We start from the raw sequence: 14,199 nt of genomic DNA on the forward strand, positions 1-14,199 counted from the left end.
TTGGTAGTTACACTGTTAATTTATTTTAATGTACAAACCACATCCTTTATATAAGACATGACATGTATATTCAATGTATATTAATCAATAGAAATAGTCATGGGTGTTTTTTCTCCAATTCCTGGATAAGCTTTTCCACCTCCTTCCTTGCCCTCCTCTTGGCTTGCTGAATTAACCCATTTTCTTCTGTGCCTTGACTATCAGTCTCAAGGAGCAGATTGCCCAGAGCTTTCTTTATGTTTGCATACTCTTGGTCACTCGGTGAGCCACTAAGGCTAGTCACATTCTTCTCAAGGTCTTTGACTTTCCGGTAGATCTCTCGAAAGGTTTTGATTGCACCACATATATTACCCATAATAATATTCAGATATTCCTTTGCTTATAATCTAAACTGGAAGAGAAGAACAGTTTTCAGTAATGGGACAATCATATACATTTTTACATATAAGTATATCCAGGGTCCAAACAGAGATCGCTCCCATTATCCATTTAGAGTCAAGACAGTATAACAAGGGGATATCACCACATCATGACTTAATATTACTTAATCATCTTTGTGAGTAACCAATGTGTGCAGAGCAACTGTCACTACTCTTCTTACAGAGGGGACTACTCACTATTAGAGATGATCAACCTTCGAGTTTGTTTGGGTTAGTTTGAACACAAACTCTCGGTATGTGATTACGATGGCTGATGAAGTTGGATACAGCCCTAAGGATGCCTGAAAAACATAGATACAGCCATAAGCCATGTTCACATGTTGCAACGGCCGTGATTGGTACAGAACTTACCTTGTGCTGCAGGCCAAGGGAATCCTGTCCGGAGTGTATACACATGGTATACACTCCGGCCGGGATCCCTGCCGGCACCGTAGAATACTGACATATCAGTTTTCTACATCCGCTATTCATTGAAAAGCGGCCGCAGAAAACCCTGTCAGTGCTCCGACCGCACACTCTCTAGGTCTGCATCCAATGGTAAATAAATGCTGAGAGTTTTGGGTCAGACAAACCCAAACATACTCAAACTTCGCTGATCTCTACACACACACACACACATACATATACACAGATTATTTTTGTTATTCACATTAGCTGTGGTATCTTAAAGTACATCAACAGAGTGCTCTTGCCTGCTAAAAACAGGAACCATGATTAAATAAGTAATTCAGTACAACACAATTACTATATATGCCTAACAAAAGCATCGGGTCTGGTGCGGAAAAGTTTTGCACACTGGACCACTAGTGACCTGGTAGCCTTCTACAGTGAAGACCAGAGAGTTAAAAGGAGAAAATCAGGGGGCAGCATAGACAACACCCTCGGCAGCAGCCCAAAGCTTTTGGTTGGCACAGAGGGTCCACAATGGTTAACTGACACACTTAATCTGGCCTCTCACAGACATTGGCCTGGACCATGGGTCTCCAAACAGATTGATGTTTGTGCTGGGTTTTTTCATGATTTTGTATTGAGCCTGACAAAAGGAGCAGTAGAGACAAGAGGCATGTGATGTTTGACATCCTGAAGGGGATAACCACATGTTCAGTGTATAGGAGGTGACACAAGCAGGAGATAAACACCAGGAACTTGGTCATGTGAATGCATGTGAGACTGGTTAACAGAAGCATCTCATCTACCTGTTAGCCATTTGCACATAATTTTGAAAAAAAAAAATGAAAACAGCCTGGCACTCCCACATAGTGTTCTCCACCTAGTATTTTCACTGGTAGTCACCGGTAGAGAAGAATCTGGGTGTACTTGTAGATAATAGACTACAGAACGGCACACAATGTCAATCATCTACATCTAAGGCCAGCAGGATATTGTCATGCATTAAAACAGGCATGGACTCTCAGGACAGGGATATAATATTACTGCTTTATAAAGCTTTGGTGTGGCCTCATGCAGAGTATGCTGTCAAGGTTTTGGAACCCGATTCTTAAAAAAGGATGTTCTAGAGCTGGAAAAGGTACAAAGGCTGGCAACTATACTACTAAGGGGAATGAGGATAGATTAAAAGAATTTAATTTGTTTAGTCTTGAAAAGAGACTTTTAAGAGGAAATTTGATTCATTTATTTAAATATATAAATGGCCCCTACAAGAAATATGGGGAAACGATGTTCCAGGTACACCCCCCCCCCTCCCTCCAAAGGACAAGGGGGGACTGCCTCTGCCTGGAGAAAAAAAGTTCAATCTCCCTCCGGAGGCGGCAAGCCTTCTTTACCATGAGCACAGTCAATCTGTTGAACACTCTACCCCAGGATTTGGTCACAGCAAAAACAGCGAAGGGCTTCAAAATAGGCTTAGACAAGCTTGTAGACTAAAATAACAATAATGCATATGTATAGAATGTAGTTTATCCAACCATCACCTAACATAAATGGAAGCATTTCTACTACCAGCTAATAATTCCATTTCCTAATATAAAGAGAGGAGTCCAGTAAACTGCATTAGTTTCCCAATCCTAAGATGATGAAGCTATTCAGTTACATCCTCTCATAGACACTATAATCAGCTGGACTGTAATATGGACCAGCATGAAGATCTGCAGACACTTAACACAACATTACCAGTATTAGAACATGCTGTAAAATAATGTAAAGTAAAAATGCATGTACACAAATACTTTCCTACCCACCTGTGATGTGACCTAGGAGCTCTCTTCTAGAGGATGTTAGAGAAAAACTCTCTAAGAGGTTAGTGAACTGTCTGTCTGGGCAGGATGCCCCCCGGCGTTATTCGTACACCCTTAACAGGCTGCTTCCTTCTTGTGTCAAGATTGAGCTTGGGAGTGTAAGAGAATTATTTACTGACTCTAGGTAATGTATGTACTTGTCATATACAAATAGGGAGAAGCCACAGTAAATATAGTAAATAACATTATTTTTAGGAGAAAATGTGGTTACATTGCTGTTGTATACTGTTATGTAAAGATTCCTGTTTTGTGCATAGGTCTGGTTACACAGTGGGGTTTGTGTCCTCGGGGGCTGTGGATGTCAAAGCTTCTGCCCCTGTTCATGGTGGTGGTTGAATCTGGTTGCTTTCGGAGCCCTTGGTCTACTACAACAGTGATTTTCAACCTTTTTTGAGCCGCGGCACACCACCAACCAAAATGGCACAAAATGACACTAAAACAGTACATATTATACATATAGTTAATAATATAGATTCTAAATGTTTTTATACTCACTCAGTGTGAAACCTGGGCCTGTTTTCTTCTTCCCCCTGTGCTTCTCTCCACCATACTTCTTCCCCCTACTTCTCTCCACCATATTTCTCCCCTCTGCTTCTCTCCTGTGCTTCTCTCCACCATACTTCTCCCCCTGCTTCTCTCCACTATAATTCTCCCCCCTGCTTCTCTCCACCATACTTCTACCCCCTGCTTCTCTCCTGTGCTTCTCTCCCATGCTTCTCTCCACCATACTTCTCCCCCCTGCTTCTCTCCTGTGCTTCTCTCCACCATACTTCTCCCCCCTGCTTCTCTCCTGTGGTTCTCTCCCCCATGCTTCTCTCCACCATACTTCTCTCCCCCCTTCTTCTCTCCTGTGTTTCTCCCCCCCATGCTTCTCTCCTGTGCTTCTCTCCCCCATGCTTCTCCCCCATACTTCTCTCCTGTGCTTCTCTCCCCCATGCTTCTCTCCACCATACTTCTCCCCCCTGCTTCTCTCCTGTGCTTCTCTCCACCATACTTCTCCCCCCTGCTTCTCTCCCCCATGCTTCTCTCCACCATACTTCTCTCCCCCCTGCTCCTCTCCACCATACTTCTCCCCCCTGCTTCTCTCCACCATACTTCTCCCCCCTGCTTCTCTCCCCCCTGCTCCTCTCCACCAAACTTCTCTCCCCCATCCCCAGGTTTCTCTCCCCCCCTTCCTCCTCACCTCCTCCGAGATAGTCGCCGCTGCTGTCTGCCTCACCTACTGGCCGCCCGTAGGGCCCGGACGTGCTCCTCCAATCAGCGAAGACCGGGAGCGTGGTGCACTGCGGCGGGCCGTAGCGCACACGTTGATTGGATGCATGCATCAGGGCCCGCCGCAGTGCACCACGCAACCGCCCACATTATAATCCGCCACTGATCACTGCGCATTGCCGGGGAACAAAACAGAGGGGCACCATAGTTTGGGGAACTTTCCCCGCGGCACACCAGACCATGGCTGCGGGGGGCTTCTAGTATATGTATATGAATATGAATTTGTGCGATAACGATCGAATTCGAACGATAATCGTACGTGTAAACGCAGTGAACGATCAAATGACGAACGAGAAATCGTTCGTTTTGATCTTTCAACATGTCATCAAATCGTCGTACGTCGTTTGCAAAAAATTCGCCGATCGTTCCGTCTAAACAGTCGTCGCACGATAGTCCGGCCACCCGCTCATCCGCAGCCCCCTGCGCCGGCTCGATCGCCACCCCCCCCCACCGCGATCGCCCCACGCGGGCATACGTTACCTGGTTGGCTGAAGAGGAGCCGTTTGGCTAAAGAGGGGAGCCGGGAATTTCAAACGGCTCCTCTTCAGCCAATCAGTGCTGCCTTGCATTGATTGGCTAAAGAGGGGAGCCGGGAATTTCAATCAATGCAAGGCAGCACTGATTGGCTGAAGAGGAGCCGTTTGAAATTCCCAGCTCCCTTCTTCAGCCAATCAATGCGCTGAAGAGGGGAGCTGGGGATGTCGGAAGACCTGCTGCGCGGAGCAGGTAACGTATGGGTGGGGGCGGCGATCAGAGTGGCGGCGGCGGGGGTGGCGATCGAGCCGATGCAGGGGGCTGCTGATGAGCGGGCGGGGGTTCGGGCTGCGAGCGGGGGGCCAGGCTGTGGGCGCGCGATCGCAAAACGATTTTTCCGTACAATATATCGGACCGTCTAAACGCTGATCGTTATGACAAAAAACATTGTTGATCGTACGATCGGGCCAATTATCGTTTCGTGTAAACGCACCATAAGCAACCCTTATAGCTTATATTGTATGGCATGTAGTGTACTTGTACCATCCCCACTTAGTGCACATACAGTATTCACAGAGGCAATAAGGTTTTCCACTATTAAATAGTGAAAAACAAAACATTGTCCACATGATAGGTACACAGCAACTTAGGGGCCCTGGAAATGGTTCTAAGTCTAGTACGTCATACAGTATAAGATCTAAAAAGTTGAAAAACATTATTCCATTTAATCTGTTAGGGCAGATGGGTCCTCTGATTAAAGGAGAGCTCCACCTACAACTCAATGTCCAGTGCAGGTGGGGGGGACATAATAAAGAATGTATACTTACCCGTCCCTGTGCCCCCACAGCACCGTGACACTAGCCCTCTGACACCTGCCAGACTTTATTTGCTCCCGGCTTCTTGCTATGTCATGACTCAGGGACAAGTCGAGACGAGTTCGTCCCGGTTAGTGGGGAACACCGGAACAACAGGACACCGGGGGAGTCCGGAGAGGTACGCATAAGATGTTTGTTATGTTTTCCAACAGGGCAGTATTATATATATATATATATATATATATATATATATATATATATATATATATATATATATATATATATATAAAAAATTCTAATGCTGGATAACCTCTTTAATTATTAGTAAATGAAGTGATCTACAAAAATGTTAGGAATCACACAGGCTTTGAAACGGGCGAAGCTTGAAATGACAGTGGCCATTTAAGTAATAACATCTTATACTTTCATACACTCAACGTAATCCTGGTTCACAAATATCTCGCAATCCGGCATAGCTGCCACTGTGATTGCAGTTGATCAGAAAATCTTGCATTTAGTTGTTTTCAATGCAAAACAACTATAGTGGAGGGAAACAATTCTAGTTCCTCCATAGATCTAGCACCATGCCCGTTTTAGCCTACGGCACATGGTTAGGAACATCAGGTACAAATCGTGCAGCTTGATGCATCCATTGTTTCCATCCACAGTGGCTCTGGAGCACTAGACATGTGTGAACCTGACTTACATGGCTACCCATTCATTTCAATTGCTATTTTTACAAAATTTTTGTAAAAAAAAAAATTACAATCAGCAGCAGTCACAATAGTTAAACTCCCTTGACCCAATCATTGATATAGCTGGAAAATTGAAAAATCAGAAACATCACAAACTGAACACATGCTGCAGGTGGAGCATTACTGCCGAAATTTTATTGAACTTGTATAACAAGAAAACCCAAAAAGGACACCCATCAAAGCAATGCTTCTTTTAATGACGGATATGCCAGGAAGAGCTGCTGGTTCCAGATTGGCGACAAAAAAACAAAACAAAACAAAAAAAAACTTTAAAAATTTAAAACGTTACAATCAATAATAGAAGGATTTGCACATTAATGCTGCAGGCCATACAATAAGTCAGCAGCTGTATGGAGAAAGGACATTAACATTCTTTTTTGCCAGTTAAATGTGTTGCCGGTTTTAATGTTCAGCATCTCCGAACAGAGCGGTGCAACATGCTTTACAAGGAAAATAGCATTGCCTAACAAGGCTCTAATGCAAAGAATCCTTACTGGCAGGCAGGTACTGCCTTTACAGATTTTTTTTTTCTTCATTTTTTTTCTTTTTTTAAGTAAAGAAGCACTTCAAAACACATCATGCAATATAAATGGGTATGGTTTACTGCTTTCCCTATAGAAAATCTCTGACCTATTAAATCAGGTACCATTTGCATTATGATATGTTGGCCCTGTGTGGTCATCTATGCTGGTGAATGGAAAGGATTTCCAGGAGTTTTCTCCCCTTTAAATTAGTTTGTGCGTGAAGCTAAACAGAGGATGAAATTAACTCCCACCCCAAAACTAAAGGTGTTGTCCTGCATTACAAAAGGGTCTGACTTTTTCTCCGGTGATAAATAAATGGTATTGACACAGCCAAAGGGGGTGCTATTTTTATCCTGGAGAACCCCTTTAAGGGGTTATTGCACAAAAAATTGCATGATTGCTAGGGGCCCTCATGATCACTAGTGTCAAGACACCCATTCCAGAGGAGTTTGAATGGACACTCATGAGACCGGCCCTGTCATCAGTCCCACAGCCACAGGGCATAGTTCTATTCAAACTGCTCTAGGTCAGGAAAGGGTGGGGGGCTCAAAACCAAAGTTTTTGTTGTTGCTGATAGAAGAAAAAACAAAAAAAAGATAATAACAAAATGCCACATGGGACATGGACTGTGCTACAGATATAAAAATGTGAGAAATGGTGCATACTTTTTAACAAAGTATACAACAATACAATTCTCCATTCCCCTTTTGGAGGCACTGTGGGATATATCAAAGTCTATATTATATCAAGTACAGCATTTCTGTAAGTCCTACAGAAAACCGCTCCATTCAAAGGCCCTTCAGGAACTGAGGGGAGGAGGCGCATGTGACCGGTGTTCTAAGGATTGGTGAGGGGCCGCCATCAAACATTTACCGCCTATCCACAGGATAGATGATACATATATTAGATGGAAAAAACCCTTAAAGCCACTATGCAGAACCTCTAGTGCATCCTGTTAAACAGCAGAGAAGATGCAAATAAGTCAATGCCATATGTGCTTAATATTAAAGGGGCTGTCCAGCAAAAACCTTTTTCGTTCAAATCAACTGGTTTTAAAAAGTTATATATATTTGTAATTTACTTCTATTAAAAAATCTCAAGTCTTCTTATACTTATTAGCTCCTGTATGTCATGCAGGAAATGTTGTTTTATTTTCAGTCTGACACAGTGCTCTCTGCTGACATCTCTGGCCGAGACAGGAACTGTTGTCTCGGTTTTCTATGAATTCCCAAAGAAAACCTCTCCTGCTCTGGACAGTTCCTGTCTTGGCCAGAGATGTCAGCAGAGAGCACTGTGGCAGACTGAAAATAAAACAACATTTCCTGCATGACATACAGGAGCTAATAAGTATGGGAAGATTTTCGCTGGACAACCCTTTTAAGGAGTGTGCAAATTTAGTATGCAAGTATGTAATGCTCCATTTGCACTCCGGAGGTGCTGTAGGAAAATTTAAAGCCTTGCTGCCAGGTTCACTACCAAGTTGATCACTGAGTGCAACCATTTAATTTGGAGGGACCCTTCAAACAAAAACAGATTGTCCAAAACGTACCTCTTCTTCAAAATGAAGAATCAAGTCCAATCCCCTTACATATAATGGTATCTACAGAATAAGGCCACCTTCACACAACCATGTCAGTTTTCACTGTCAGGAAATCCTGATCTGGAGGCTTCAGAAAACCATCAGGATTTCCCGACAGTGATCAGTTTTTACCTTCAGGAAACAATCAGGAAATGCCTTCAAGATTTCCTGATCAGGAAAAAAAGTGTTTTTAATATGGTCTACTATGGGGTGGGATTTAAAGGAGGTAGGGCTATAGGAAATGCATATAAGTTACAATTCTGTTCATGCACCAGGAGGTCCAGGCTGAACAAAGCCAAAGCAAATGCATGAACAAAGAAGCACTTTACACTATATCCATTTCCTATGGCAGGGGGGGCAGGTACATGGGAGAACAGAGGGTCGCTGCCCAGGTCCAGGGGGGCTGAGAGGTTGGAAAAAATCAGGGGGAGACTGCATGGAAGATTGGAAGATCGCTGCTACTCGGGTCTGGGGTGGCGTGGTGGTGCTGGAGAGCTAAGGATCGCTGCTGCTCAGGTCCCTCTGGTGCTGGGGGGGGGGGGGGGGGAGGGAGTTGCTGCTGCTCAGGTCCAGGGGGGGGCTGGGCGTTAGGCAGTACTAGTACCTGGAATTTCTGCTGGGCAATCACGACTGCTGCTCAGGCCTTGGGGAGGGTGGTTCTGCTGGTGCTGGGAATCCCTGCTGAGGTCCCTTGGGCACTCCAATCTGGAATTCTGGACGCCCGGAATTTAGGCACTCCCACGGACTTCTATGGGGGCGTCCGTGCCAGAATTCCGGGCGAAAATAGGACAGGATCTAAAAAACACTAAAAACTAGAAACTGAAGGGTATCAGTCACTATGTAAGCCTAGGGGTCCAGAAATCCAGACAGATTTTCCGGACATGTGAAGGGGGCCCAATAGAACTGGACATGAGAGACATTTAAACCAATAAAGTGCAAGCAAAAACTCAAGCTGCAAATGACAGCAATTAATCAGTAAACACTAAATTGAGGGCTTATTGGCTACAACCCAATAATTTTGAAGCCCTATGTTTCTTACCAAATAGGCGTCTACGTTACTATATATTTTTGAAAAAGTTATCATTATGCATCTCAATCATATATGTGTGGGAATGCTTCTTTGGAACACTATTGATAAAGGCAGAAAAAAAAAAAAAAAAAAAAAGAATGTTTTACACATTTGGTGGGTCAGTCCGCATACACTTGATAATGACCACATATTTTCTTCCTACAATCATAAATTTTGTGCAGGTTTTGCTAAGCTCAGTTTTAATATTCCCATTCATCTGTTTTCATGTCAAGATAGCTGAGGATATTGTTGGCGAACTTGACTGCTTGTTTTCTTGCAGTTTTAGAACGTTCGTCACCATGTGGATCGATTGCATCTAGAGCGAGTAGTTGTTTGGTGAGAAGCTCTTCAAGTAGCATGTAATTTTTATCTGCTCTGCTGCCATCGAAGGACAAGACCTCTCTTTGAAGCTCAGACAGGCTCCCGAGAACTTTCCATACAGAGATGTGAGATGGGTGTTCTGGGGTGACTGAATCGCCAATGTTGTGCCTCCTTTCAAGAGCCTCCTTTAGATCAATGTACGCGATGACAGTCTGCACTTCCACCACCGCTCTCCTTCTTGCTTCTCGAATGCAAGGATTCTTTCCTACGCTCACTTCATCCAACTGGGCAATAAGACTCTGTAGTTCAGATTTGGTCCCCAAATGAATTTCGGATACATTGTGTTGTTTTTCCAAGAGCCTGGCCTTGATTTCGGCCAGTCGTCTGCGAATTATCTCTATCTGGACTATGGACTGATTCTTGGCCAAGTCGTAAGCACTGGTGAAGTGGGCTTCCTCTTCAATATCCAGATACTTAAATAAGCTGTTTATTTCTTCAACTACCTCCTTTCTGTATGTCCTCACTTCAACGTGGCCAGAAACATCTAAAGCATCCAGTTCTGCTATGAATCCAGAAAGTACACAAGACAAGTGTCTGTAAGTTTCACATTCATTTACACCAGCAAGAAGAGCGATCAGACTGGCACGGGCCTTGTTGACTTCACACATGATGCCATTAATCTTAGATATAGACGGATGAGCTTCAGTCGAGAGGGGAAGCGCCAGCACTTGCTGCTTCAAACAATTTTCTAGAATTTCTTGAATAGCGAGTACTTTAGTTAAAGTACGATATCTGGCTTTTCTTAAAGATGCTTTTCCCTCCGTCTTGACTTGTGTAAGCCTCATAAGAATATTTTGAATTCCTTCTTCAAACTCCTCTGTGATACATCCTCCCCCTCCATACAAAGGACCAATTTGTTGAGCTACAAGATTTTGCACCTCCTTGAAGATCTTCTCAATCTCCAAACGACAAGGATGGTTTGCCGTCTTGTCCAATTCTGCTAGAAGCCGTTCCACCTCCTCGGTTGCTCTCCTCCTGGCCTGCTGAATGTTCCCCTTTCCTTCTGTGTCTATAGATTCAATTTCAAACAACTGTTTGGTCAGAGCTTTCTCTAACTTCTTATACTCAGGGTCACTCTGTAAGCCACTGAAGCTGGTTACGTTCTGCTCAAGTTCTTTGACTTTCCGCTGGATCTCCTGAAGAGCTGTGATCGATGCATGTTGGTTACCCATATCCATACTCTGATAATCCTTTCTTTTTAATCTAAACTGTAAGAAAGAAGAACATTTTTTAGTAATTTAATATTCACCTGTACTATCTTATATGTATATTATTTCCTCAATCTTAAACAGTTCAGGGCAATGCTAATAACTCCCCATTATCTTGAAATTGGGGCCCTGACTGTTTTGAATAGAGTGGCAACCCATTCATGTCTATGGAGCTGCCACATGGAGCCTTGTTGTAAATTTACATGTCCCTTCTCTGCTGAAAACAATAGCCCCCAAAACAGTTATCTGCAAATGGGAAGTCTTTCTTTTTTGGAATAAGATTGTTTGGCTTGTCATAGATCCCCAGTCAATGTTCTAAGACTCCTAGATAGAGTGAAACAATGACTTTAAGGGACATCACTTTGCCTACGTGGTGTGAGAGCTATTTGCACATCTTTTCTTCCCAGAGTTCCCAGGGGAGCAGGAATGGCCTTTAAGCCTCTATGTGTCTTTAATGGCAGACACTCCTTAAAGGTTTTATCCAGCGCTACAAAAACATGGCCACTTTTCCCCCTACTGTTGTCTCCAGTTCAGGTGCGGTTTGCAATTAAGCTCCATTTACTTCAATGGAACTGAGTTTCAAAACCCCACCCAAACTGGAGACAACAGTAGCGGGAAAGTGGCCATGTTTTTGTAGCGCTGGATAAGCCCTTTAAGGAGAGCTTCTGTGTACGGTCAGTTGTAATCCCTTTACATTATAAAAAAGGCTGCACCTCACCTATAAATAACTATGAAATTAATTATTTCAAAGTAGCTGCCTGGGAAAACTGCAAAGCTTCACTGATATGAAGAAAAGAGTGCAGTTTTTCTATTACAATGAAACAAGAGGAAATAAAGTAACTAAATATCAGACTGTCTCCCAAATGATCTTCCTGCTTAAAGGAATTTAAAAGCCACAACCTAGTCGGCCAAAAATAGCTACGGCGGCGACTGCTCTGCCGGTGATACAGTATTCTAATGCAGAGTGATTGGAATCTGACTGCAGCAATGAGCTCTTAATCTGCAGGCTATGACTGCGGCTAGGAATATCTCTATACATAAACCTCTGTACTGCGCCATAGAGCTCACAGCGCATCAACCCACAGCAGCTGTTCCCCTAACAAGCCAGGACAGGAACGTCTACTCTTTACTGAGGTTACATGGCTGCAAGTGGAGTCTGGGAGAATCAGTATACTGCACTAATGGGAGATAGATGCCCCAAGTCCTTCAACCAGTCACTTGCAGTTTGTGGCTCAGCTGAGCCTAATATACTCTAAGGGTACAAACACACACAGCAGATACGCAGCAGATACGCAGCAAATTTGATGCTGTGTTAAGTTATTTAGATCTAATCTGCTGCGTATCGCAGCAGTAAATACGCAGCGTATATGCAGTGTGTGTTTGTACCCTAATACATACTGTAGCCACCTATGCAAAATTTACTTCCAGCTCTGTATCAGTCCTACAACACTTATGCTCAGGATTAGTTGGGGGTCCTAAAAGTTGAACCTCCACCAATCACAATCATGTGAACATGCAATCTTAGGATCAACTGACTATGTATAGGGGCCTCTCAACTCTTCTGTGAAAGATGATGGAGGGGAAGAGAAGGGCTAGGCATGTAGGATTCCAACTGCACAACAGACATAAACTACCACCACAGTAACCCGGCAGTGGCATACCTTCCCATTCAGAACAAATAAACACACCAGTACCAATACACCAGTATACACTGCATCTAATCGCTATCTTCCATGTTCATTCAGTGTAAGGCTTGGTCCAGCTCAATCAATGGCGGGTTTCATCATCCACATACGCTGCATTCCATAGAAGCCATCAGTATGAGAATCCAATACCCTACAAGCATGAAGCCATTGAGATACATCCTCTCATAGACACTGTCATTGGCAGGACTGTAATAAAGCTCTGCACTGCAGACGTTAAACATGACATTACTAGTACTGGAATGTACTGACTTATATTAACATGCTGTCATGCTGGAATTAAGGCAGCATAGATACTGTATATGATTGTAAACCTACCCGAGAAAAGTGACCTAGGCGATGTCCTCCACAGGATGCTATAGAAGGACTGTCTGAGAGCTAAGTGGACTGGTCCTGCCTTGTACACCCTAAAGGGCTGGTATTCCGGGTTAGTCTGGCAGCTCAGGAGAGATACCACCTAATACCTCCAGGTATTGGATGGACTTGTCTATGAACAGGGCGAGGCCTCAGTAAGGGTGGAGTAAAAAAAAAAAAAGAGTAAAAAAGTATTTTACGGAGTACATGTGGTTACGTCGCTGCTAGGGGGAGAGCCTCTCAGACAGCCTGTAAATTGCCTGCCTTGTAGCATCAGAAGCCTATCGCACCACTAAGAATAGTCTCTCAAGTGTTCTCTAGTAGTAGGCACTATCGGACGGGGTAAAGATAAGGCTGGGCAACTCAAATTACAGCCTGAAAGTAGTGCCAACTAATATGTCATAGGCCAGTGATGGCAAAACTACAATTCCCAATTTGCCTGGACAAACAAAATATGTCTTTGGCTGCCCAGATATGATGGGGATTGGAGTTTTGCAAAAGCTGGAGTCAACCATTGTGGGATCTATCAAAGCCAAACATACTGGTGTCATATGGGCACTGAAAACCCAAGTTCTTGTATACAGTATGAAGGCAACTGAGCCAAGATATCAGTGGGTACACCTAAATCTACTAAACAGCTGAGCCTATGCAGCGGGAAGGAGCCATAAGGATCTTATCAAAAAGGGGTTTAGGATCGCACCAGTGTGGATACTATCCCTCCCCAATGGCTAATGGCCCTTTTACGCAGGCCGATGGGCTGCAGCAAATGAACACAGAACTGTGCGGTCACTGCTTGTCTGTGTCTGTGCATGATAAACTGTGCAGCTGGGCCACATGGATGATCGCTGCATCTTTTATACAGCCCATTCAATGCATCATTGTCAGTCACTCATTACCTCTTTACACGAGGCAATGTAAACCCGACAACAGTGCACTGAATGGGCTGCACAAAAGATCCAATAAGACGAACAAGTGTTTGCTTCATTACTGACCAATTGATGATCCTTTTACTCATTACTCAGTCATTTGCCTAATGACTGGCCTGTGTAAAAAGGGATCCCGCCTCCTTCACTGAGTGGCTGAGCGGACCTGAGACGTCACGTCTCGGGCCCGCGTCAGACACCTAGAAGCAGCCGGGAACCGGGCACCGGAGCGACGCGATGCGGGACCCACCGCAGGATTCGGGGAGGTGAGTGGACGTCTTTTTTTTCAGCCACCTCCTCACCGGCCATATGAAAAAATAGCACCCACGCTAGATAACCCCTTTAAGTACCAGCCGGGATGATCTTTGCAGAGACTGGCCGCCGATCTTACGCCGTGTGAACATAGCCATAGACTGTAATCCATGTTTTCCTGGCAGCCCCAGGGTG

At 44.2% G+C, this 14,199-nt stretch overlaps 1 protein-coding gene across 3 annotated transcripts in view; it reads right to left on the reverse strand.

The window, feature by feature from the left end:
* BAG5 (BAG cochaperone 5) overlaps positions 1 to 14,199 on the reverse strand; it is a 15,561-nt gene continuing 1,362 nt past the window's right edge. Inside the window, exons 2-3 of one of the 3 annotated variants that reach the window (XR_011359622.1) lie at positions 8,719 to 10,772; positions 1 to 391 (exon numbers count right to left, since the gene is read on the reverse strand). Coding sequence is in view for 1 of the 3 variants with exons in the window: in XM_069951181.1 (XP_069807282.1) it covers positions 9,384 to 10,742 (1,359 nt within the window). In the remaining 2 variants the exon portion in view is untranslated. Of the gene's footprint in view, positions 392 to 2,638; positions 3,066 to 6,120; positions 10,773 to 14,199 lie in introns of those variants that run through there. The other 2 variants (XR_011359623.1, XM_069951181.1) reach the window with 2 other exon arrangements.

This window comes from Dendropsophus ebraccatus, chromosome 13, assembly GCF_027789765.1.
Source record: "Dendropsophus ebraccatus isolate aDenEbr1 chromosome 13, aDenEbr1.pat, whole genome shotgun sequence".
In the NCBI taxonomy this organism is placed as follows: domain Eukaryota; kingdom Metazoa; phylum Chordata; class Amphibia; order Anura; family Hylidae; genus Dendropsophus; species Dendropsophus ebraccatus.